Here is a 26593-nt window from a genome sequence, read left to right on the forward strand (position 1 = left end):
TATGAACTACTAGTTGTTGTTGTGTGCCGTCGAATCAATTCTGACTCATAGTGACCCTACAGGACACAACAGAACTGTCCCATAGGGTTTCCTAAGCTGTAATCTTTATAGGAACAGATCACCAGGTCTTTCTCCTGTGGAGCCGCTGGGTGGGTTCGAACCACGAACCTTTTGGTTAGCAGCTGAGCGCTTAGCCGTTGGACCACCAGGGTTCCGTATGAAGTATTTACATGTGATTAAATCAGTTTGATTACCCTTCATGTCAGGAGGCCTCAACCGATCAGTTACAGGGCTTAAGAGAAAAAAGGAGTTTCCCTAAGGTGTATTCAGCCTCCAGTCTATAAACAGGCATTTTGCCAGAACTCTTCCCATCGCCTGACCTATGGACTTTGGGACCCAAGTCTGCAGGAAATCTCCAGCCTGACCTAGAGATTTTGCACTCGCCAGATTCCCACAACCACATAAGCCAATTACAGAAAATCAACCAAGCTATCTATCTTACGGTTGTTTCTCTAGAGAACCCTAAGACATTCATGAACTAATATTTAGAAAGAAAAAAAAAAAACCCAATATATCTGCCTCTGGGTAGAAAGTGGCCGGCTCACACACAAAGTACAAGTGTGTGTCTGTCTGTGTTTGGGGTGAGAGAAGAGTGAGGTATGAAGGGCTATTTTCATTTTTTTTACTCTACACATTGTGTTTTTGAATGTTTATGAAACAGTAATAATGCGTAATTCAACACATTATTTTAAGCAAATTAAAATGATTTTAAAACTAAGATGGTGGAAATGAAAACAGTGCAAAATAATTTATATATTAATCAATTCTGTGCACCTGGAGGTAAATGTCACAAGCTTAGCACCCCTTTTTAGAAGCTGGCATGTCCCTCATCGTTGTTCTTTGGGGGTGGGTGGGCGGCCATTTTCTCTAACCCAAGGAAGGTTTGCCACATTCAATGTGTTGGGGTTTTTGCAGTTTTGCATGGATTTTTTTGCTAGATCCGCTGCTTTTCATGAACCTCGCTCGTTTCCAGCTCCAAATACATGATCCAAAAGCAAACTGGTTAAATATGAAGTGTTTCCAACCAGTCGCTCATGCAATTATAGCCAGCGTATCCAGGTGGGATGCATTCTGCGACACGCTTTTGCCCACCGTTTTGTCTCCTAAGTGTACGTTGCGGCTAGCGATGACGACAGCAGCTAACAGCAGTTCTGTATCAAGCACTGTGCAGAGCCTCGGTGTGCTGGGCCAGCACATCTCATCCTCCCAACAACTTACAGGGTAGTCACTATTTGACATATGGGTAAACTGAGGCTCAATGGGTGCAGGGACCCACCCAAGGTCACAGAGCTAATCGGTGCAGGAGCCGGGGTTGAAACCTGCTCTGTACTAAGGTTTTCACCACTTCCATTTGTCTGTTTCTTCTACTTTTAAGCATTTTTAATAGTACCCTGGTGGCGCAATGGATAAAGCGCTCGGCTGCTAACCAAAAAGGTAGGCAGTTCGAACCCACCAGCCACTCCGAGGAAGAAAGATGTGTCAGTCTGTTTCTGTAAATGACTGCAGCCTTCGAAACCCTATGGGGCAGTTCTACTCTGTCCTACAGGGTTGCTAAGAGTCAGAATCAACTCGATGGCACACAATAGTGCTTTACATTAAAAATTTTTTTTTCCCCAAAGACCCACTCTGTTGGTGCTAGCTGCTTCTGAGAAGCATCAGTTGCCGTAGAGTCGGCTCTGACTCGCAACGACCCCATGTGTGTCAGAGTAGAACTGTGCTCCACAGGGTTTTCAATCGGTGATTTTTGAGTAGGTCACCAGGCCTTTCTTCTGAGGCACCTCTGGGTGGACTTGAAGCGCCAACATTTCAGTGAGCAGCCGAGCATATTCTCTGTTTGCACCACCCAGGGGCTCCTCTGAGAAGTGCATTAAGCCCCTATGTGTCACTGTCACCCCAGACTGTGAAATGTAGACATGAGTTCTGTGCCTAGATCTTTCCTCATACTCTGAGCATTTCTTCTGCCTCCCCAGTGGGAATATGCACCTGTGATGGGACAGTGCTGGTCCCTGTAGTTCACTGAAATGTGTGCGACAGTCAAGGCCTCACCGGCTGGAGACGACCAGACCAGCAACTGGGAACACTTCTTTTTGCCCAATTTGTTTGAGAACCAATCTGTGTTTCCTTGCGGGGGAATTTCTACCCAGGTGGAAACAGCAATGGCTACTCCCTCGTCCTCTCCCTTCAGCGGCTTTGGACATAGTCACTCCATCACTCCCTCCTCCAAAACACTCGCAGCTTCCAGCACACCACATGTGCCGGCTTCTCCTCCCATCTTCTGGCTCCCTGCCCAACCCTCACACGTGGGCCGCAGGGCTCTGTCCCTATGCTCAAGGCTTCTCCTTCTTCCACAGGGCACGAATTGGCAGCCCGCGGCCTCATTCGACCCACAGACAGGTTTTGTTTGGTCCTCACAGCGTTGTTTTGTTTTCTTTTCAATTTGAATGCCGTTAGGCGGGGCCAGCACTCTCCAAGTTCGCCACAGTCACCAGCATTCCCTGTTGTCTTACACCCATCGCGTCACACATTTTCATCACCTGCCTGGTCCCTGGAACCATCTGAGTTTGCAAATCCTCTGCTGCTCCTGCTGCCTGGGGCATCGCACCCAATTCACCTCTTCAACTACTACCAGCGGCTCCTACTCCATCTCCACTATGCACTGCACAAGAACCACCCAGGGAGCTTGTTCAAAACCCAGATTCCCAGCCTCCCTCCCTCCCCCAGATTCCGCATCAACAGTTCTAGGGCAGGGATTGAAAACTCAAATGCCTACAGGAGCCAGGCGGGTCACACAAATGAGTGAACTAGCCAGGTATAAGAAAAGCCGACTGCCAGAAATATCATCAAATTGCATCTTTACTGAACTGTGGTGAATGCATGGAACAGAATACAAACATGTATGGGGGGGGTTATATTTTAAAGTCAAAATTGAAAAAATACAAATTGAAAAATAGAAGTATTTCATTATTAAAATTTCTCTCACAATGCTTTTGCTCTTTTGATTTGAAGCCAGGAGACTGACCTCTTCCCTTCAGCCCCAAGATGTCAGGGTCAGGTCACGGATGTCACAGAGCCATGAGCAGTTGAGAACTCAACCTTGAACCCTTGAGCTGGGCACCATGTTGGAGTCCAATCTGCGTCTTAACGGAAAACAGCTGTTCGCAAGCATGAGGCACTTCCATGCCTGGATAATCAGGACTACTACTTGGCGTAGTTGCAGAATATTGGTTTTCGGACATCATCGCATTTAGGGGCCCACACCCTATTGCACTGTACTTCCAGAACTCCAATGTGGGATCTGCATTCCCACAGTCAACAGTAACTGGACAGAGTTGGTTCATTTTCATCAAGTCATAATGCAGACAGCCTTTTGGGAGATTCGGTCTTCAACCCCACAATGTGGGTGAATATGGTCCAGGCTATCACCTCCATTCTGGACACCAATTTTGGCAAAGGGAAGGAAGCCACACTGTTCCTTGCCAACGGTGGCCCCGTTTCCAACCAGAATAGAGCAAATGCAATCATACATTCAAGTAGCTGTTTGGGGATGTCCTTGTGGAGAAACAGTCGGTGTTCAGAAAGGGCATCACCTCGACCCGAAGTCTCTGACATTTTCCTTATTTGAAAGGAACCAGGTAGATTTATTTAAACAGTTCTGGTTTCTTCCACACCATCATGGGACAACCAAGTCACTGAGCTCCTGTGAAATGGATCAGGTCGGGCTCACTGTCAAGCTGCCAGTGGTGATAGCACGGAAGAGCAGAGTGTCAGTGATGGCCACGATGTTCCATTTAGTTTCTTAGACTGATTCGATTCCCAGGAAATGACACAATGACTGACTTCTGCATCCTTGCCAAAATGGCCACCTTGGATCCAGGTGCCCTGACACGCCCCACAGTGACACAGGTCACTGGATGACCACAACCGTCTGTTGTTGTGCTTAAGAATTCTGCCTGGCCTACATGAGTGAAACTTTGCATCTCTCTCAGTCCATGGAAAAGAAGTCATTCCCCAGGGCTAGGCCTGCCTTGGCACCATGTGGCCACAGAGTCCTTTGCTCACATCGAAACTCTCAATGCCACCGATAAATAAAGCCAACTGGGTGGTGACAGTTCATGAGCAGCAGTGAGAGGAAAGGCCACAGTTGTTTTGGTGCTCTCAAGCAGCTGGACTTGTAAATCCTGATTCGTTTCTGACTGGCCGTGCTGCACAAAATGCCCGTCAGACTTAAGCGGGTGTGTTTCTGTTTGGGACATGTCATCCTGCTCCTGTGTAAACCTTGCCGTCTGGAAGTTTCCAAGCCTGGGTAATTCTTTCCACGTGATTCCGTCCCTTTGTCTGCCAGCCACGTTAACACCTCTTCTTCACGCTCCAGAGCAAACCCTACTGACACTCGAGGCCCTTCTTCAGCTCGCTAAGGATGGCGTCACGCGTCTGCTCCGTGTACTGGTCGTAGCTCTTGCTGTGCTTGGATTTATAGTGACGCCTCAGGTTGTAGTCTTTCAACACAGACACGATTTTTTTGCATATTAGACACGTAGGCATGCTCTTCACCTCCACAAAGAAATAGGCTCGTTCCCATTTCTCTCGAAACACGCGGCCCTCTCCTCGCTTTCGTTTTGCCGCTTTTGATAGAGACATGGTTACAAGAGAGATTTCACTTTCCTCTTAATGTCACCATGGGGGGGGGAACCCCACAGCGTGAGCCCTGTAACTCATGGGAATGGACCCCCTGCCTCACAGTGGGGGAGCCAAGAGGGAGTGGTGGGGACTGTGGCGAATCGGAGAGCACACGCCCCATCTATAGGGGCCGCGGGGCCGCAGCTCCAGCCCACTGTCACCAGGCAGAAGGGTGGGCCCGGGGCCAAATCGGCGGACTTGTCAAGAGAAGCCAAGACTGCGGACTGTTTTGGCGTGTGCAAGTTATCCTGATTTTTACAACTAACTCATTAGGGAAAAGAACAAAAAATGCCAGTCTGCTAACACAGGGAAGGCCAAACAAAACTCATGTCACACCTGGTCCCCAGAATGCAACCTCTCTTCTAGGGCAGGGCCCAGGAACCTGCATTTTAACCAGTGTCCCAACCAATTCCGATGTGGGTGGTCCAGGCGTGGACCACGCTCTAAGCAACGCTGGTCTAGAGTCTGTCAACAGGTAGCTCTTTCTCCGTCGCCAGCCCAGATGTCTGTATTTGGCTGCCTCTTGGTCATCTCTGGGGACGTCCCTCAGATCCCTCACCTCACCACGTCCCAAACCCACTCCTCTTGCCTTGGGGGTTCTCCACCACGGGGATGGTCCCACAGTCCACCCTGTCCAAAGGCCTGGCAAGTCAGTCTCATCTGCTTCTTCGACTTCAACTACCAAACATGCGCTGCCCTTAAGTCCATGTCCTGAGCTCCCAAGGTGACCTGGACATCCTTGGACCACTGGCACTCACTATCTGCTCCTCTTCCCAGTTCCCCGGACACCGATGGAGGCCCCACCATCTACCATCAGCCCCGCACTCCACTTCCTTCACACAGCACCCTGGCCCCCAGCTCCAACCCTCCTGACTCGACCCCACCCAGCCTTCCTCTTTGTGCTCAGGGCCTGGATCTGGCCTCCTTTCCTCAGGACCACAACCCCAGCCCCAGCCCCTCCCTGGCTTCCAGGCCTCCTGCTCTGCTGTCTCTGCTCCATTACCCGCTCCAGCCCAGAGTGGTCTTTCTGATACCCAGGGCTGATCCTGGCCCCACCCCTGCACACAGACTTCCCCCACCAGACAAGCTGCTTAGCTGGAAATCGAAGCCCCCCTCCCGAAGCCAGGGGTCAGGATCTGGCCCCACCCACCTCCCTAGCCCCACACATCTTTGGAGCCCATACTCCTGCTCCAGCAACATAAACCCACTAGCTCCTCTGACACCCATATTCATCATGCCGTTCTCGTACCTGGATCACCAGTCACCTCCTGCCTGGCCTCTCCGCCTCCTACTTCTCTTTCCTGACTTGGCTAAACTGTTACCTCCTCCAGGGAGTCTGCCCTGATGCCCTAGCTGGGTCGTGTGCCTTTCCTGGGCTCCACATCACCCTCTGCTGCCTCCATGAGAACGTGTGGTATTCCACGTTCTACCTGCCTGCATCTGGAACTGTGGGTCTCTCCCCAAGCCAGACTGCACCAGACTGTCTGACTCATCGCTGAGGCCCTGGCCCCGCCCACCCAGGGCATCCACAAGGTCTGCTGAGGCGAGAACAAGGACAGTGGTATGTCCCCCCCTCGTCTCCTCCTGCCCAGTCCTGGGGGACGTCAGTGACGGGAGCCGGGGCGTGTGTTAAAAGGAACTTTATTGGGTGTCGGGGGTTCAGATGAGGTCCATGAGGATGTCGTCCTCCATGACGCTGGGCTGCAGGCCCGGCTGGGGGACCGGGCCCCGGGGACCCCCGCTCAGCAGCATCTGACCTGGGGGGCAGTGGGAAGGGACTGCATCTCCCAGTAGGCCCTTCTCCCACCTCCTCTGGGAGCCCAGGGCACCAGGTTTGTTAGGAAGCCCCAGGGGGACCCATGAGGGGTGCCTGCCAACCCCAACTGGCCACACATACGCTGTATCCCATGAGACTTCGGAAGTTCTTCCCCCAAACTGTTGCTCTGGCCCCAGGACGACGCTTCCAGGCAACCCAAGAAGCACACACAGGAGGGATCTCTTGCCCCTCTAGGCACTCAGTCCCATGGGCCCTCAGAGCCCCCCAAAGGCTATGGGTACCCCTTGTTCTCAGATTCCAGGAGCCCTTGGTCTTGGTGCTCCAGCCCAGGACGTCTGGGACAAAGTTCAGCCCTCCCCACCCAGGGTCCTCTTACCTGGCAGGGAAGCCCGCGGGGGCAGCTGCGCAGGCCAAGACTGGGTGGGCGGCGGGTGCAGGAGCGGGGGCCCAAGCTGGGGCTGCCCCAGGCCCTGGTGTGGAGGGGGCAGCAGAGCAGGAGCCCCTGGAGGCTGGAGGTGGTGCAGGGAGGCCTGGGGTGGGGGCACCCCACTCTGGGGCTGGAGGAACAGAGAGCGCTCAGCAGCCCTGGGGGAGCCCCACCTACCACCCTGCATCTGACTCAGACACTGCTCAGAGAAGGTTTCAACTGGGGTTCAGGAGAGTCTCTCTTCAAAGGGACGTCCGCAGAAGCCCAATGGAAGATGAACACAAAGGGGATGGTTTGGCTGGAGACCCAGTGGAACACCACTCTCACACCACTGAGCAAACCCAACAGCCCTCCTTCCAGCTGAGAGGGCCACCTGTGTCAGAGGCTGGGGCCCCCACCCACCCCTACCCGCAAAAGCTCACCGGAGGGGGGTTCAGGAGGAGGCTCCGCAGCTGGGGGTTGGCCCCGGGGTTCTGCGGCCGAAGGATTGGGCCAGGTGGGGGTGGGCCAGGGGCTGCTCCAGGAGGGCCTTGGGGAGCTCCCTGGGGGGCTTGGGCGGCACCTTGAGGCTGCGGCTGCCCTGCCGCACCAGTGGCCCCAACAGCACCCGGTGGCTGGGGCTGCGGCGGGCGGAGCTGGAGCTGGAGGAAAGCGAGGCGGGGTGAGGGCGAGGGGACAGAGCCCCCCATGCTCCTTGCCCAAAGCCAGGTCAGAGTGTCGGCATCCTCAGGAACACCCTACCCACCCAGGACCCTGTGCTCACCAGATTCTGTGTGGGCCTCGCCTGGTCCTCCAGGATGGGGCCCAGCCCTGCGGGTGCCTGCTGTCCCCCCATCTGTGTGGGAAAGATGAGGCAGATCAGTGACTGGGTGGCCCTAAATCTGAGTGGGGGGGGGTCCGACCCTGAAGGAGAAAATTTTGGGGGGAGGGGTGGCCCAGAGGCTAAAAGGAGGAAAAAAGTAGTAAAGTAAGTAAACCTAATATGCCCAAGTCCCCAAGAGAGGGCGGGGTCTGGAAGCTGAAAGGAGAAAGACAGGAAGAAAATACATGGGTAGGATGAACCCAGGTTGGCCACGTCTGGGGACGAGCCTAAGAGTCTGGTGGTGGAGAGCCATGAGGATCGCTGGGAGGTTTGGCAGCCTGAGCTCTGGGGTCCTGGGTCTTCTGGGGCCCAGCAGGATGGGGGTGGGCATGGAGCTGGGGGGCTGTGGTCACTTACCCCTCGCTGCTGCTCCAGCTTCTGTTGCTGGACCTGCTTGTGATTGGTGATGACCTGCCGGATGCCGTTGACGAAGCCGCTCTGGTCGTAGGGGATGAGACCCATGAAGATCTTCTTCTTGGACGAGTACAGGAGCATCAGCACGCGCACCTCGCAGGGGGCCGTGTGAGGGAAGTGCACGCAGCCCGCCTGGGGGGAGGAGCTCTTCAGAGTCAGTGACACCCAAAAGGAGGAAGAATCCCACCTCTCCCCGTTTTAGGTTCTAGAAGCCCCACAGGCAAGGGGGAGAGAGATTTCTGCTCTAAAAGGTTGAGGAGACTGGAGGTCTGCTTGAGGCTGCTCCAGAGACAGAAACCGAGGGGCTTAAAGGGGAGCTGGGTGCCCAAAGGCACAGGGCAGGGATTGGATTTTTGCTGACTGGAGGGAGGGAGAGCTGAAAGAAAAGGCCCCCAGCTCTTCAACTTAGTAGGCATAAGACCTAAATAATCACCTCTACCTCAGAAGCCACATTTCCTCAGCTGTAAAACACCAAGGCCGTCCCCCATCAAAAGGTCACTGGGGGTTCACAGCTTAGATACGGAGCCCAGCACCCTCAGGCTCATGGTCAGCAGTGATGGTGGATGCTATGACTGACCCAGAGAGACCCCTGGGAGGCAGCCACACCCTTCAGCCACAGTGTAAACCGTGGATAACAGCATGTACATCAGCGTCCTGGACTATGACATGATGTACCCAGTAAACCAGACTGATCGCCATGGGGAGGCCATAAGAACAGGGCCTTGAGGAAAGGAGGAGCAGACAAGGTGGAAGTCCTATCCCTGGGGCCTCGGCCAGGTAAGTTCACCTCTCTGAGCCTCGGTCTCCTCATCTGAGTTGGACACGGGTAGCGGCCTACCACATATCCATCTGCCCTTCTTCCCTGCCCACAGAACCCTGGTTGTTTGGGGGCAGCAAAGTGTCGAGGCCTCAGTGCAGGGGTGGCTCCTCCTGCAGTCTCCTGCGCAACCAGGGGTGGCCCAGTGACCTGAGTCTGGCCAAGGAGGGTTAGGGGCGGCCTGCTGGGAGGTAGGTGTGAAGTTTCTGCTTCCCTGAAGGAAGGGAAGTTCATGGCTCCTCCCCTTGCCTTCCTATATCAAAGAATACAGGACGCCTGGAGCTGCAAAAGCCACCCGGTGACTGGGAGAGAGAAGCCAAGAGAACCACAGAGATCCTGGCCCTGACATCACAGAGCTACAAAATCAACCCCAGCAGCCATCCATCTCTTGATGTCCTGGTGTGTGTCAAAAATAAACCCCTGCTCCTAGAATGCTGCTCTTGGGACACTCACTCCCTCTCACAGCCCAGCTGCCATGCTGGGAGGAAGCCCAAGCTATCCACGGAGGCCATGTGTTGGTGCTATGGCCATGGTCCCAGCTGAGCCCCCAGCTGCCAGCCAGCACCGACGGCTACCCTGTGAGTGGCCCATCTGGAATGTCCAGCCCCATCAAGCTTTGTGAGGACCACAGTCTCAGCCGCCACCTTCATGGCAACCCCACAAAGGTCCCACCTGAGAATGGCCCAGCTGTGTACCACAGAACTGTAAGAGACAGTAAATTGTTTTACATCTCCACCCCAATTCTCTGTTCTAAAAGCCCTGATGCTTGGATTTGTGCTATCTGTAGCTGTGTCAAGAGCGCTCATCAACATTTTCTTTGTGTACAGTTCTCATGAAGGTCCCTTTTGGAAAAGCACCCAGCAAACAGAAAGTACTCAATAGCTGGGCCTGTTCTTAGTTAAGAAGTCCTTTCTCATTAGACCCCATCAGAATCAACAGCTTCCTCTAACGGATTCTGTCACACGCTGGTCACGTTTGCTGTGTGGAATGTACCTTGCTCTGGTGCATGTTATCATCATTATAAAAGTTAAGGCCCTAAGAAAAAACAGAGGAGATCTAGTGCACAGGCTGGCTCCGCAGGAGGGAGGAGAGCCCGTGCCCTGGGGTCCTGCTGGCCTAGGACTCACGAAGCCGTTGCCCATGATGCGGTAGAGGCCTTTAAGGGACTCCAAGTCCTTGTTGGTGAAGTGAAACTGGACCATCCTCGAGTTCCGGAACAAAGGGCCGAGGGTAGTCTGGGGAGACAAAAAGGGCAGCCAGTGTGTTATTGGGGGAGTGAGGGAGGCACAGGCAGGGACAGGGGAAGAAAATACGGCACTGTGAGATGAGACAGATTGGTGCCATCCACTCACCAGCAGCTGCTGGGGGATGAGCTGCATGATCAGCTTCTGTGGCCACTGCTCCGTCTTCCTGGGGGTGAGGCCGGGAGAGGGTCAGCAGGCTGCACACCCACCCATCCACCCCGCCCATCACAGTCACCTACAGGTTCTCTCCATGGTTCACATAGACCTGGCAGGGCAGGGAGCGCGTCAGCTTGGTGTTGGCATCCACAGAGGCAGGCTTTGGTTTCTGAGGGGCAAGAAGGGTATACAGGGATGAGGGGACTAAGCCGCATTCCCCTAGGCCCCCGCTTGCCCCCACCTTGGACTCCCCAAAGCTCATGAGCCTAGGCCCCTCCCCAGACCATCAATCCCACAATCCTCTAACTTCCAAATTCCTTAAGTGTTGGGCTCTTCCTCTGGCCCTGAAACCCCACACTCCTCTGGCTCCCTGATGTCACAAGGTCCTGGATCTCTGCCTAGACCCCATATCTCACACTTCTCTGGGTTCTGCATCTGAAACACAATTCTTAATACCTGTCTCATACTAAACTCTGGGCCACAAATCCTATGGCTCCTTGGGGCCACAAGTCCCACACCCCTGGGGCCCTGGCTTGGGCCCCTAAACTCCACCCACCCTCTGTGAGCCTGCTCACCCGGCTCCCTGAACCCTGCCCAAAACCTCTTTGCACCCCGGCTCCCCAGCCCCCATGTGAGCTCCACCCACCCAATCCCCTGAACCCCACTGAGCCCACATGGGTCCTCCAGTCCACTCACCTCCTGCCACTCGAGGACCCCGCTCCAGGCCAGGAGTTTGTTGGAGACCGACTGCTGCCCTCCTAGTGCTGGGGCCCCCAGCTGGGCAGGGGAGGGGCCGCTCACCCCCACCGGGGCTACCGAGCCTGCCTGCCAGAGGGGAAAGGAGGGCTATGAGGGTGGGGTCAGACTACCTCCTGGGAGGGGTCATCCTGACAAACAGAACAGGCACCCCTATCACCAGGACACTACCCTGCCTGACACTCTGAGATTCTAGGACCTCAGGTCCATGATGCTCTGGACTCCAGAACTAAAATCCCAGGATCCCTTAGGCTCCTTAACCCACCCTGACCCATAGGAACCACAAGGCCACAATCTTGTTCCCTGGCTCTCTAGTCTCTAGCTTCAGAGTCAGCTGGCAGCAGCACAAGGCACATAAGCCCAAAGCCTCAGAACCACAACCCCTTGGGCCCTTCTCAAGAAGGCAAACTTCTCATCTTCTGCCCCTTCTCAGCCAGGAGGAAGAGGGCAGTGGGGGTGGGGGTGGGGGGGAACTGCTGGCACCTACCATGGACGGTGCCCCGGGCTGCGCAGGCGGGGCCAGGCCGGGGCCAGGAGCCACACTGGAGACAAGGCTGGGCTGGGACACGGGAGGTGGCTTGGGGGCACCAGGGGGCCCTGGGGGCAGCGGGGGGGCCGAGGCCTGGCTGAAGGGGGGACCCACCCCTGGAGCAGCTTGCTGGAGTGGGTTGATGGGTGAGACTGTGGGAGAGAGTAGGCAACAGGTGTGAGAAGAAAGGTGTGAGGAGACAGACAGGTGTGAGGAGGAAAGCCTGCCAGACCCCCTCGCTCAGGACTCACAGCGTGGGCCCAGGCCAGCCTTCTGGTTCTTGGCAGCCTCCACTGCATTCTGGGCGGCCACCTGAGCTGCACTCAGGTTCCCGGGGACCTGAGGGGAGAGGGTGAGGGTGGCGTGAAGACCATGTAGCCCCAGTCCCGCAAGGCAGAGCCACCCCGTGCCAGTATCTCATGAAGTCATGATTCCCCTCACTCCATGGGGACATGAGCCCAGGCCTCCAAGACCCCCACACCCCCATGTCCCAAGGGAGACTCCCATCACCCCATCATCACAGGGCTTCCCCAAGCCCCAGGAGCACACTCTCCTCCTGATGATGCCCTACCTGGTACTGCTGGGGCACGGGGGGCAGAGGCTGCTGGGGGGCTGCTGAGAGCGTGGCACCAGACGTGGGGGCTGGAGGCAGCGGGACAGGCTGCTTTGGCTGGAGGGGGCCGGGGGCTGAGCTACCTCCGACTAAGAGCCAGGATGATGAGAAGGGGTCCGAGGGGAGAGAGGAGAGGGACAGCCAGTTCAGAGTGAGCTGGGGAGGTCGTCCCCCTCCCACCGCAGCCAGCACCCAGGCCTCACCAGGCAGCACGAGCCCCCGCACCAGCACCATGTGCCGGGGGTCCTGGCTCACATCTGTCAGTGGCTGCAGTGGCTCCAGCAGGGCTGGGGGAGCTGCCTTCTCAAATAGAAGCCGCAGGGCAGGCAGCTTCCGGGGCGACACGATGGAGAAGTGGATGCCACGCTACGAGAAGGGGAAAGTCGTTAGGATGGGGCCTTCCTCAGGGAGGTGGGAGGCCGGCCCCTTGGGCCCTAAAACCACACCTCCTAGCAGGCCTTGGGCAGGGTCCACTAGACATGGCGTTAGCTGCCCCAGGGCAGTGGTGTCACTAGGGTTGCTGTCACCCAGTGTAGCAACTCATGGAGTCACCACCCGCACGGACCTCCCCCACACCAGACCACACAAAATCCTCCATGATGTTTTCTGTACTAACGTTACTTGTAAGTCACACATCTTGTACATTACTCCTTTTCCTTTAATTATTACTTCATTCTCAAAAATGTTATTGATATAGGTTCACAAATACCAATTACCACAATATTATAGCTAAAACACCAGAAAATTTGGCAAAATCAGCAACTATGAAAACATCAGCAACAACAAAAACAGCACGTGCTTGCAGTGAGTGCGGATGAAACCACGTGATTCAAAGCATCACTGTAATTGGGTGATAATGACAGCTCTGCCCTAAGTGCGTTAAAAAATTCAAAAAGCAAATTAGCAGAGTTTTAGCCTTGTAGGTACACTGATACATATAAGCTGGAATTACGAAAAATGTTTTTGTTGTTATAACTAACTACAGATATGTTTTCATAAAAAATAATAAATTTCTGCTGAACACTGCACAAAAATTTTATAGACAGTCATTCTGGTGTCATCCCAACAGTGTCACCCAGTGCAATTCACACCCCCCACATCCCTCTACTGATGCCACTGCCCCGGGGGATGGAGAGCTAGGGTTCTTTCAACAAGAGTAAGCAGAGCTGGCCACTAAGTCTATGACTATTCTGTGACCTCTGGACCCTCTTCCCTCATATGCACGAGTCCAGGACTCCAGCCCCCTTCTCCGCCCCAGGACCCCCACCTCCCCAATCTTCTGCACAAGGTTTTCTGTCGTGTAACCGGAGTACGTGGTGCTCTCCACAGCGGGCAGCAGATATGGCGGCGAGTTACAGATGAGAAGGCAGACACGGTGAGTCTGGCCACTACTGGGAACAAGAAGAGGCTTGAAGCGGGTGGCAGCAGGGGCCCTGAGGAGGGACCCAGCCCCAGCACCAGGCATAGGTACAAGTCCCCCACCCGCATGAAGTCAGGGGCAACAGCCCCATTTTACAGATGAAATGCTGTGGCCCAGAGAGGTGACGTGGCTGGCTCTAAGTTGCCCAGCAGGCAGGAAGGACACCCAGATCTGGCTGACCAGGACCCAGGATGGCTCCTTTAGAGGTCCTCCTCCCGGCAGGGATGCTGACACCTGACACTGGCCAGGCATCACTAAGGACACGCCCTGCTGACAGACACTAGTCCCAACTCCTGGCTCCCAGCACTTAGGCACAGAGACCTTGCTGGGCTCTCCAGCGTGAGTGAGGGGTGGAGTCACATGACAGGCAAAGTGGGAGAAGAGACTGGTGGGCACTCAGCCTGGGTGCACTCACATCTGCTCCCGCATCTTCTTAAAGTCGTCGAACAGCTGCAAGGCGGTGCTGAGGCCTTCCGCGATGAGGCTGCAGCTCTCGCCTCCGCCACCCATGAACCTGCAGGGACACACACTCAGCCCTCAGCGGCCCTACAGCACAGAGTTCATGTGTGAGGAGCTGCTCCCTGGCTGCCCCCTCCCTGTGCTGGACTGCGTGCCTCGGGACGATGGGGACACAACTGAGGGCCCTGTTCTGGCCTCGGTGCTGGCACAGTGCCAGACAAAGAAAACAAGAACAGGACATTTGTCATCTTAACTCAGAAGAGCTGTGATGGAGAAACTGTGGCCAGAGGCCATGTCAGAGATGAGGCGGGGAGGGGGTCCAGGGTCCCGTGCTACGTCCATCCTTCTGGGACTCTGGTGTCCTGTGGACCCTCCTGCCTGCCCCTCTCTGGGCCACAAGCTCCACTTCTAGAGCCAGCCTGCTTCCCCCACCTTCCTGGCCAAGACGTGGCCTCTTCCACCCTCCCTCAGGACTCAGGCTTTTCTTCCACCTGATATTCCGACAAGCCACCAGTGACTGTCACCACCTGGCATGGGGCGTAGGGAAGGCCTCTGCTCAAGTGCAGCTGCTCCAGCCACAACCCTCCACATCACATGGGCATGAGGCTGCCCCTTCCCACCATGCCAGGCCAGAATGGGTCCCCCTCTGGGAGCCCGAGGACACTGTCCCCTGCATTGTGATCTCTTGTCTGTGTCTGCACCTCCTCCCCCACAAGGCAGGGGTGGAGTCCAAGTCCTCTTGTCCCCAGTCCCACGGACTACTGCCTGGCACACAGGAGGCCTCGGGGGAATCCGTGTTAAATAAACAAAAGTCAACAAGTCCAGCCACATCCATCCAGGCTAGAATGAACCCATGCTCTTAAGCGAGGTGCCTGGGGCCCTCTGTGCCCTTGACCCTGCCACCCTTTGTGCACTATCCCCGCTATGGGTTCAATCCTCCAGAATGTCTCACGTGTTCCTGACCCCATGGCTCTTTCATGCCTCCAGGCCTCTGCACAGGCTGTCCCTTCCTACCAGGTTGAATCTCCCTAAAATCCATGCCCACCCTGAACCTGTGACTGTGGCGTTATCTAGAAATAGGGCCTTTGCAGATATAAGCAAGTTAACATGTGGTCTAGGAGTAGGATGGGCACTAATCCAGCATGACTGGTGTCCTTTCAGAAAAACAGGAAACAATAGGGAGAAAACATTGACGTGAAGATGGAAGCAGGAACCAGAGTGATACAGTTACAGGTCAAGGATAAACAAGGACTGCCGGCAACCACCAGAAGCTAGGAGAGAGGCAAGGAGGGATCCCTCTCTAGAGCCTTCGGAGACAGCAGGGCCTGCTGACACCTGAAATCAGACCCCTAGGCTCCATAACTGTGAGAGAATACATTTCTGACATTTGAAGCCACCCACTTTGTGGTGCTTTGTTACAGCTGCTCAAAGAAACTAATATACACAACTAGCACACACTACCCTCTGGCCCGGGTAAAAACTCTCCTTATCACAATACCCACGCCGGCATCCTCTCCTCTGTGAAGCCTTCCCTGCTGGCCCCGACTTAAGGGTCCAGCCTCAATCACATCACGTCACCCGATACGCTATCTCCCCTCAACCTCCACTGCCTGTGTGGTCCTCACTGACGGTGACCCTCTCATCTTGCTGTCTGTCTCACTGATGTGCCCAAAGACAAAGGGCCTCGGGAAACTTTGGAAACACTGGGGGAACAAATGAGCACGCTGGCAGCCTGGCAGAGAGCCAATGTGGCGGGGCCCCTCACTCCCCATCCGAGTTTCTCGTCCCATTTGTTTGGGTGTCAGACTCCCATCCTTGCGCCCACTAGGCCTTGAGTGTCCCAAGCCAGGGGACTGCCTCTCACAGCACTCAGTACCAGCTGCGGCTCCTTACCCAACAGCCACTCCCCAGCCCTCCTCCTCTTCTTCACCATCAAGATCCTATTTTGTGTCCGCCTTGAGCATTACGCTCTTTTGAGATCTATATGGGATTGAAGTGACAACAGCAACTCAAAAGATTAGGTAGGAACCTTAGGGAGCAGGGAATTTACATTAACAAGGGAGGAACAACTCAGAAAAGGAGGGTGAGAATGGTTGCACAACTCGAAAAATCTTATCAACGTCACTGCATTGTACATGTATAAACTGTTGAATTGGTGTTATGTTCTGCTGTGTATATTCTCAACAACAAAATAAAAAATAAAATAAGCAAACATAAATAAATAAATGGACTATGATGGGGGGGACCCTATTTTGTGCCTCCATGAACTGCCTCCTTTGCCATGAGAGCAGAACTGGCTGATGCCCAGCTACCATTACTGAGTATTTTGATCAAAGATACTATAAAAGAATCCTGATCAAAAGGGGGAATATGTGGAACAGAGCTTGAAGTTCTCATGGAATTCAGACTTTCTAGAGCCATGGAGGCTGGATGAACCTCCGAAACTATTGCCCTGAGATAATCTTTAAACCTTAAACCAAAATATATCCTAAAGTCTTCTTAAAACCAAACAATAATGTAGCTTAACAGGTAAAGAATGTCTGCCTTCAACACTGTGCTCTTTTAACTCTTTTCTGCTCACATTCTAGGGACCAAGTATTTTTTCTGCCTCTAAAGGTTTATTTGGAAGCTGCTGCACCGCCGACAGTGCGTGCTGCCAGAAGGCAGGGGCCTTTATCACTGTTTGAAACCGAAGAAACAGGCGTGTGGCGCAAATTACTGTTTTTATACGATATTATACAAGGTGTCTGAATTTTTGGTAGGAAAAACAGAAATTCTAAAAGTTTTTGTTATACATCTTTACCAACAGACCCTGGTGGGGACTCAGGTATAATTATAGCACTTCCTATGTATCATTAAATACTTAGAATAGGCCTGTGGGAGGGAGCAAGGAAAAAAAATCCATCCTACCTACCAAAAATTCAGACACACTCAATGATTCAGCATGCTTCCATTAATGAAAACACACGGTATCAACAAAAAATTCAAAGCAGAAAATACATGGTTCACAAAAGGATTAAAGGACTATCTATCTGGGATCAAACTGACAACAGCACTTTGAACGATTAGCTAGGACACTTACGGGGCTGTGAGTTCATGTTAACCTGGAAAAACAACTCAGAAAATGAGGGTGAGAGTGGTTGTACAACTTGAAAAATGTTATCAATATCACTGAATTGTACATGTAGAAACTGAATTGGTGTATGTTCCGTTGTGTATATTCTCAACAAAAACAAAACTAAAACATTAAAATTTTTAGAAAAAAAGACCCTATTTCGCACAGGAATTTTAAGACCACATAATTTAGAGTGGAACCCATGGAATGACCAACCCTGGATCCACCCTGGTGCCCATCTGTCTGTTGTTGAAGAAATCAAACCTATTTAGATGGATCTTTGTGTGACTCAAGCCACCCCTGTTTGTTCTCCCCAATATCATTCCCTTGAGCCTTCATCGCCTCCCACTTTCATGGGCTACTAGGCCCCCAAAGGCCCGGGAGGTCCTGGTCAAAATGAATGTTTTTACTGAGGGTTTCCTGAGTGCCGGGCCCTCTGCTCAGCCTGTCACCCCCACGAATGAGGCCTGGGCCCTTGCAGTCTCATTCCCCACTGACTCCTCCTCAGTGCTCAGGACAGCGCTGGGCGCAGCCAGGTGCTCACAAACACGTGCTGAAGGAACAGATGAATGGTCAGAACACTATGTGGAAGACTAAAACAAAAAAAATCAAACCAGTTGCTGTCGAGTGGACTCCAACTCATAGCAACCACACGAGTGTCAGAGTAGAACTGTGCTGCATAGGATTTTCAATGGCTGATTTTCAGAAATAGATCATCAGACCTTTTTTCTCAGGCGCCTCTGGGTGGACTCAAAATTTCAACCTTTCAGTTAGCAGGCAAGCACATTAACGGTTTATATCACCCAGGGACTTCGAGGAGTTATTTCCCTTCCTACCTCTATTCTTTCTAAACCCAGGTCACTAGCTGTGCGAGCCCCTGGGTGGAGCAAACAGTTAAGGCACTCAACTACTAGCCAAAAGGTTGGTGCTTCAAACCTACTCAGAGGCATCTCAGAAGAAAGGCTTGAGAGTCTGCGTCCGAAAGGCCACAGGATTGAAAATCCTATGGAGCGGTTCTACTCTGCACACATGGGGTCGCTGTAAGTCAGAATCAAACTGACGGTAACTAAGGACAAGAGCAGCTGTGGCGGGGTGGGTGTCTTTTGTAGAAAGTTAACATCTGAAATAAATGTTCCCAAAGCAAGGACATTGTGAAAATCAGACTACACTCTTTGTTCCTCAAGTTACTGACATTCTAGTAGAAGAGTTCTCTGGGTGTGAAGCGCGATGGATCACTCGTATATGGCCTTTCTAGCCATGGTAATGTCCACTGGAAGATTGGGTGGGACTATGCAAATAAAGTGCTTGTAGCCCACCAAGGGGATTGGAGAGCTTGCTGATACAAATAAGAAACATGGTACCCTTGTAAGCGTAGGACCATGCAAATAAGGTGTATGGAACCCTATAAAGGGGATTGGTCAGTTTTTGCCATCCCTCTAGGCTTAAAATAAGCCATCCCAGAGACAGAAACAGGGGACCTCACTACCACCAAGAACGGAAGTCGGGAGTGGACTATGTCGTTTGGGCCCAGGGTCCCCATGCTAACCTCCTAGACCCAGGAGACAGCGCAAAGCAGCAGCAGAGAAAAAGTGGCAGCAGAACCTGGAGACCAGTGCAAGACAGACTGGCGGGCTTCCCAGCCAACAGAGCTAGTCAGTTATAGTAGGCTTGCCAGCCCAAAGCAAGAGCGCCAACTGCCTTTGGGCAGGCGGCTTCCTGGCGGAGTAGGATGACTCTAGGTACTTATCGGGGAGCTAGAGCTTTTTTAACACTTGTCCGAGCAGAGCAGAGGCTGGCCCAAGGGGCCCAGGGGCCAAGGGAAAGGTCTGCCTGCAGCCACAGCCAAAGAGCTCTCCTGACTGAAAAATCATATTCTGAGTCTCCTGAGTTGTTCCTGATCCCGAATTGTAACCTGTTATTTCCCTAATAAGGAGCCCTGGTGGCAGCGGTTAAAGCACTCCTCTGCTAACCAAAAGGTCAGTGGTTTGAACCCACTAGCTGCTCTGTGGGAAAAAGATGTGGCAGTCTGCTTCTGTAAAGATATACAGCCTTGGAAACCCTATGGAGCAGTTCTACGCTGTCCTATAGGGTCACTGTGAGTCAGACTTCACTCGACGGCAGTGGTTTGGTTGTTTTTTTTTTTTTTTGGTACTTCCTTAATAAATCCCATATTGTGAGTATGGTCTGTGAGTTGTCTGGCCGTTGCAATGAACTATCAAACCCAATAGAAAAGTAGAGAGTGCCATGGGAGGGACGGCTGGAGTCAGAATTGGTAAAAATTGGAGGGAGGAGGTATGTCTGACCTCTGCCTTAGAGGAATGAGCCTTGGGCTGATGCTGATCATTCCCACCCCCGTGAAGTTAGACAAGGTCAGACGCCATCCACAAGCCATTTTTACAGAGTGTGAACGATACCTGATTGTCATGCCCTCCCTGTTAGAGATCTACCTCAGGTAAAACAAGAGCAGTATTTAGATAACTACACAAGAGATTTTATGACAATAACTACTGTGAATGTTAAATAAGGGCTCATATATTTTATCAGCGGACTGGGGGAATTCCACAGTGAGTTTACAAAGTTTTTTTACTGGCTTAAATAGACATTGTATTCTAAATTGATTGGGAAGAGCAGACATGTAATTAAGGTGTTTAGAAAGCATTTGTTACGTCCTGTTGTTAGCTGTCATCCAGTAAGACCCCAACTCATGGCGATCCTATATATTTCAGAGTAGAACTGCTCCTTACAGGTTTTCTTGGCTATCATCTGTCATTGATGTATTTAGTTATAAAAATGACCCTATGAGGTCACAGTAGCCAGCCTCTAAGACGACCCTGGACAATCCCTGCCTCCTGGTATTCATGCCCTCGTGGAGTGCCCTCATTGGGTCTTGAAGGCTATGTGGAAGTTTACCAAGGATCAAAGTACAAAATGCATCCTGGGCATTCCTATACAATGAACATGGCTGACTTGTATGCCAAACAGAATGTGGCAGAAGTGACGGTATGTGATTTCTGACGCTTTTTTATGCCTTGTGGCTCCTTACTTGCGATCTCTGTTGGACTACTTACTCTAGGGAGAGCCAGCTGCCACGCTGAGAGGACACTAAAGCAGCCATGGGAGGAACTCAACTTGGAAGCAGATCCTCCAGCCCCAGTCCAGCCTTCAGATGACTGCAGTCCTGGCCAACATCTTGGCTGCAATCTTATGGGAGACCTTGAGCCAGAACCTCTTAGCTTGGCTACTCCTCAATTCCTTACTCACTGAAACTGCCTGAGATAATATAATAAGCATTTGTTGTTTGAAGCCACTAAATTCTGGGGTAATTTGTTGTACAAAACCAAACAGTTGCAGTTGAATCAACTTCAACTCATGGCGTCCCCATGTGTTACAGAGTAGAACTGCCCCATAGAGTTTTCTCGGCTGTAATCTTTATGGGATCAGGTCACCAGGCCTTTCTTCCATGGCACCGCTGGGTGGGTTTGGACCACCAACCTTTAGGTTAGTAGTCAAGCCCAAACTGTTTGCCCAACCCAGGGACCTTAATCAGTTATACAACAATGGATAGGCACTACAATAAAAACTAATATGAATACAGTCAATGTCTGTTTTTTACACCTGGCCTACATCAGGCACAGGGGAGTAGGGACTCCTGGGTCTGAGAGTTAGGCTGTGGTCTAAATGTCATTGGACCTGGGGCTGTCTAACTCCAGGGTCTGCAATATGAATGATCAAAATCCAACCGAAACCACAGAAGGATCCACTAGGCCTAGCCCTGGCCCCCCTGCAACCAGGCTTCAATGTTGTTAGGTTGTTGTTAGCTGCTGTTCAGTCAACTCTGACTCTTAGTGACCCCATGTGACAGAGTAAAACTGCCCCACAGGACTTTCTAAACTGTAATCTTTAGGGAAGCAGATTGCCAGGTCTTTCTCCCATGGAGCTGCTGGGTGGATTTGAAGTGGTTAAGCACAGCCAAGTGCTTAACCACTGTGCAACCAGGGCTCCTTGGCATCAATGTACCCATCTGAAAAAGAGGCCTGGAGTAGATAAGAAAGAGCAGGCAGTAAGGGTAGGGTGCAGCCCAGTCACTGATGGAGTCTGAGGCAGATGCTAGAACTCAACCAAGCCTATCTGACTGGTAAGTTTTTCCTACTTCCAAACCGAATGACATACAGAAACTGCCACAAAAGTGACTTAGGAACAAAAACACATAACCTCCTCAGAGTCCTTTCAGCCACCCAGTGAGTGAATGGCTCTTGTAGCTCACGCCCAAGCAACCATACATTCACTTTTCCTCACAGGATTCCCCAACCCGCCCCAAGCAGGGAAGAAGCTCACTTAATGCCATCGAGCCAGGTGACAAACTCATAGGCGCTGCTGGTAGGAGCGTGACATTGTACGTAGGACTCGGGAGCACAGTCCACTGTGTTGAATACGACAAGGCTGTACTGGGTCCCCCCATACTGAGAGGATAAGAAAACGGAACATTTAATGTGGGCCCCCGATCCCCTTCTCCCTCTGAGCCGGGAGTCCATGTCTCCCGGGGCCCTCCTCCCTCCAACCCGCGAGTCCAGTCCCCTGGCCACTCCTCCCTCAGACCCGAGAGTCCATGTCTCCCGGCCCCTCCTCCCTCAGACCCGGGAGTCCATGTTCCCCGGACCCTCCTCCCTCAGACGCAGGGATCCCGAGACTCACATCTCCCCCAAAGTCTGTCTCCGCAGGAGGACCACCATTAAAATACCTGTGAGGGTAGGAAGTGAAAGGTCAGGGTCAGAGGCAAAAAGCTGAGGAAAACTAAACTTGGAGGGCGGGGCCGGAGTCGCGGAAACCGCACTCACTCGATGGCCGGGAGCAGGTAGTGCTTGCGGAGGCCCTCGAAGTAGGGCCCCAAGTTGGCCGTGCCCTCGATCACAAACACTACGTCGGCCACCAGGCCCCCGGCACGGGCCGGGCCCTCGGAACCGGGGACCATGCCCCGACCGGCAACTACCACCTCCACCACCGCCACCTCCGCGGAATGACCGGAAGTGCGCCTGCGCTGCGCGCGCCCCCGTGCGGGGCGGCTTCCTGCAGCTGCTGACGCACCCGCGGCCATGTTTGTGCAAGGCATCCAGAGCGCGTTTGTGCCATCTCTTTCCTTTCTTGTTCCTTCAGAATGGGAGACTCGGAAGAGGCTTAGTGAATTCTTTTAGGAGCCTGATGCCGGAGATTGGATTATTGGCGGGGCTGTGGAGAGCTACACACATTCAAAGTGGCTGTCTGCCGCCATCTTTGAATGGGTCACCGCTGTTTACCATTCTAATCAAAATCGGTCTTGGGCGAGAGGTTTGGTTGCTGTGCAACTAGGCTGCCCTTGTTTTCTAAAAAGGAGATTAAGTTTATTGTTATGTTCTTTCTGGCGGATGGAAGCTTGCGGAAAGGTCCAATCTCATCTCCGGAAACAGGGTTGCTAGGCAATGATTTAAGGTTGCAGTCAACTTGGAAAGGAGTGCAGCTGTTACCCATCCCCCCCGCCCCCCCTCCTCCGCAAGAAGCGTTAATTCCAACTCAAGTGGAGGTTGCTAGGCAACACCTGATGGTTGTTTTCTGGGAGAGGGGCCAGGAATTGGCCAAGGACATAAATACATTCCAGGTGGATTAAAAACGTAAATGTAATAAATGAAACCATGAAACTATCCGAAGTAAGAAAGAATCACACTGTATAATCTTGAAGACTAGAAAAGAGTTTCTTCACAGGCAAAACCAGAAAACTTAAAATATTGATAAATTTGTCCACAGAAGACTATAACTAAATTGAAAGACCATAAACTGGGAAAATATTTGTAACATATATAGTGACGGAAATTTACTACATACAAAAAATCTTATTAATTACCAAGAATTTACAAAAATAGATATACTTTGTCTTTTAAAACATGGGGAGGATTCTGACCAGTCTTTTCAGGGAGAAAAATTAAAACGGGCCGATAAGCATATGAAAACTCATCTTCATTAATTCGAAAGTGCTAACAGCCCAGTGAGATAACAGCTTATGATTTTCATGTTAATAAATACTGAAAAGAACGATAACGTCTATGGGGGCAGAAGGGTTTGAGTGAAGTGAGAAGTCTCATGCATTGTCAACTTGCTCCAATGCACTTTGGCAGTATATTTTCAAGCCATAAAAGGTGCATTCGCTTTGAACACAGCAGTAGCATCATTTTGCCACATTTACTTTATCCGCCCCTTTTTCGTTTATCTCCTTGACTGAAGTCATTTAAAGAAAATCCCTAAAGTCTTATCATTTTACCTCTACATGTTTGGCAGGCATCTAAAAATGTATGGACATTTCTTACATAACCACTGTACCATTATCACTCCTAACAAAATTAACCGTTGTTTCTTAGTATCATCTAACACCGAGTCCATAATCAAATTTCCCCAATTCTCTCAAAATGGCTTTTTACAACTGTTTTGTTTGAACCAGGATTAAAACAAGAACCACACACAATTTATTAGACACTATGTTTCTTAAGTTTCTTTTAATCTAGCAAAGATCCCCCTCCCTTTTTTATGCCAGTGTAATTAAATTTTTAATAATTTTTTAAAGAAAATAAAAATAACATAGAGAAAGGAAAAACAGTCAACAGGTAAGAATATTAAAATGGTACCTAAAATTAAATTCTGCCCTGTTAACTATAAAGAAACTTTTCTTTAGATGAGTTGAATGCTTGAACGGTTGAATTAATTGGTTTTTAAGCAGTTCTATTTATGTATCAGGAATAGTAAATGATAAAATTAGATATCTTAAACTGGACTTCGGCTTCTGAAATTATGATGGCATAGGTGTACTAACGTTTTTGAGACACTGGTGGTTTCATAAGAGGTAGGGATAGCCTTCAAGGATTCCCTCTCTCCTGCTCCCTTCTCCTCCCCACCTCCCAAAAAAACAGAGAATAACAAAAATGAAGGGGGTCTGGGGGAAGAACTGCATGCACCAGGAAGGGGCTTCATTGGCATTGCCAAGAGCACAGGGACAGTTGTGAACTGAAAAAAATGAGTCTGGTTCTCCAGCTAAGCCAGGACCTTCCAGGGCAGCTGAAGCAATTACAGGTTGGTGTCACCCCGGGCAACACACAGAAGTAGAAGTAAATTCTCCCCACAGGACTCAAATCAATCCAAGTAGTGAGTTCACAAATGAAGACCACCAGCACAGTGGTGAGGACTATATGTTAGAGTACACAGAAACAACCCTCAATAGGTGTAGACCCCCAAGGACTCCAGATACTGAAATTGTCAGGTTCACAATGTACCAGAACGTGAAATATGTTGGAAGAAATAAAGGACACTACATTATCTTGTGCTATAACACATTATTCCAAAACTTTGTAGATTGAAACAGCAACATTTATCATTTCAACAGTTTTTGTAGATCAGGCTTAGCTGGGTCCTGGGCTTTAGAGTCTCTCACAGGCTGTAACCAAATTGTTGGCTGGGCTGCAGTCATCTCAAGGCTCAACTAGGGAAGGAGCTGCTTCCATGCTCACTCACATAGTTATTGGCAGGATTCAGTTCTTCACAGGCTGTTGGTGGAGGCTGCCTTCAGTTCCTTGCTGCATCAGAGTGAGCATGCAAGAGGGCAAGAGAAGGGGCCAAGAAGAGAGAGAATCCAAGCAAGACAACAGTCATAGTTTTTATAACCTAATCTCAGAAGTGCCATCCCATCACTTTTGCCATATTTGGTTTGTTAGAAGCAAGTCATAGGTCCCATCCACACACAAAGGAGACGGGGTGTGTGATGGCTAATATTACATGTCAACTTGGCTAGGCTATTGCAGTGCAGTGAATTACTTAATATGGCCCATCTAGCCATAGTCTTTATAACTCCCACCAAATGACTGGGTGGGACTGTGCAAATGAGGTGCTTGTGGCCCACTAAGGGGATTGGATAATGTAAATAAAGTGCACGGCACCCTCATTTGGGTAGGACTATGCACATAAAGTGTATGGAGCCCATATGGAGGGATTGGTTACTTTTACCATCCTGCTAGGTTTAAAATGAGCCATCCCAGATGTGGGAAGGGAGGATCTCAACACCTCTAAGAAAGAAAAGGCAGAAGTGGAGCATGCCCTTTGGACCCGAGATCCCTGCACTGAGATCCTTCTATATCCAAGAGACAGAGAGAGGAACTGTAATATGGAGGACAGCATGAGAAGGCAGGAATCAGGAGACTGGCATGAGAAGGCTGAGGTGGGGCTTCCCAGCCCACAGAGTGAGAAAGCTGAGTGCCCTCGGGAAATTACAGGCAGAGCTAAAAGAGCTTTGTAACATTTTGTCCCAGCAGGGCAGAGGCCTAGGGGCCAGAGAGAAGTGTCCATGCTGCACTGCTGAAAAGAGGCTGTCCTGGTGGAAGAACTATATCCTGAGCGTTCCTGAACCTGAATTGTAAACTGTTAATTCCCTCATAAACCCACCCCATAATCATAAGTACTGTCTGTGAGTTCTGTGTGGCCATTGTAACAAATCATCAAACCCAGCAGAGAAGTAGAGAGTGCCTTGGGAGGGATGGTTGGTGTCAGAATTGGCAAAAAGGTTGGAAAGAGGAGGAATGTCTGCCCTCCTCCTCATAGGAATCAGCCTTGGGCTGTTGATAATGATTTTCTCTTCCCCTTGGGAAGTTAGAGGACGTCAGACGCCCCTGCCACATTTTTACAGCTGTGATTCTCAGTGGTTTGGCAGACACTGTGTAATCACCTCCCATTTTGTGATCTGATGTTAGCAGCCAGTCTGTGTGGCTTGCATCCAGTATATAAATGGATGTTCTGGAAAAGCTCGCTCTTTCTCGACTAGGAGCTAATTAACCAGTAAGTATGGTAGCACTGGCTTGCAGCAAGCAAGGCATACTCGGGCTTAATTGTGCTTACTTACTAATCTGTAGTGAACAATTTCACTAGTTTCCCAGGTGAAAATGTGCACTACAGATTAATAAATAAGCACAATTAAGCCCATGCATGCCTTCCTTAGTGGGTAATCTTCTTGACCTGCAATCTTCATGGTGTCTGACCTCCAGTTCTTGGGATGTAAGCAAGCAGAGGCCTCCAACCTGTCGCCTGACCTGCAGGTTTTGGGTTTGTCAGCCCCTGCAACCATGTGCACCAGCAGAGGTCATCAGCCTGTTGTCTAACCAACGGATTTGGGATTTGCCAGCCCCCACAATTGCTGAACCATTTCCTCACAATTGTGTGAGCTATTTCCTTGAAGTAAATTTCTCTCTCTTTCTCTTTATATAT

The 26593-nt window shown here is 51.3% G+C and overlaps 1 protein-coding gene across 1 annotated transcript; it reads right to left on the reverse strand.

Moving 5' to 3' along the window:
• Positions 1 to 6361: 6361 nt before the first annotated feature.
• On the reverse strand, positions 6362 to 22716 carry MED25 (mediator complex subunit 25). Its single transcript, XM_004381628.2, has 18 exons — positions 22162 to 22716; positions 22019 to 22064; positions 21662 to 21786; positions 14168 to 14266; positions 13600 to 13720; positions 12536 to 12698; positions 12291 to 12421; positions 11971 to 12058; positions 11678 to 11871; positions 11131 to 11259; positions 10518 to 10603; positions 10387 to 10444; positions 10162 to 10269; positions 8161 to 8349; positions 7705 to 7776; positions 7364 to 7582; positions 6891 to 7071; positions 6362 to 6494 (listed from the first exon to the last, which is right to left on the reverse strand). Exons 1-18 carry the CDS (start codon positions 22431 to 22433, stop codon positions 6397 to 6399), a joined length of 2379 nt encoding a protein of 792 aa, XP_004381685.2. The 5' UTR covers positions 22434 to 22716; the 3' UTR covers positions 6362 to 6396.
• Positions 22717 to 26593: the final 3877 nt, after the last annotated feature.

Source organism: Trichechus manatus, unplaced genomic scaffold (assembly GCF_000243295.1).
Source record: "Trichechus manatus latirostris isolate Lorelei unplaced genomic scaffold, TriManLat1.0 scaffold00087, whole genome shotgun sequence".
Taxonomy (NCBI): Eukaryota; Metazoa; Chordata; class Mammalia; order Sirenia; family Trichechidae; genus Trichechus; species Trichechus manatus.

What these genes read in the sequence shown, in the direction of transcription:
- MED25 (XM_004381628.2), bottom strand. Translation starts at nt 22,433, where the DNA reads ATGCCTTGCACAAACATGGCCGCGGGTGCGTCAGCAGCTGCAGGAAGC. An exon ending in TCATCCCCCAGCAGCTGCTG is followed by an intron (nt 10,270 to 10,386) that starts GTGAGTGGATGG and finishes TTGTCTCCCCAG; the next exon opens with ACTACCCTCGGCCCTTTGTT. An exon ending in CCCGCGGGCTTCCCTGCCAG is followed by an intron (nt 6,495 to 6,890) that starts GTAAGAGGACCC and finishes ACTGCCCCCCAG; the next exon opens with GTCAGATGCTGCTGAGCGGG.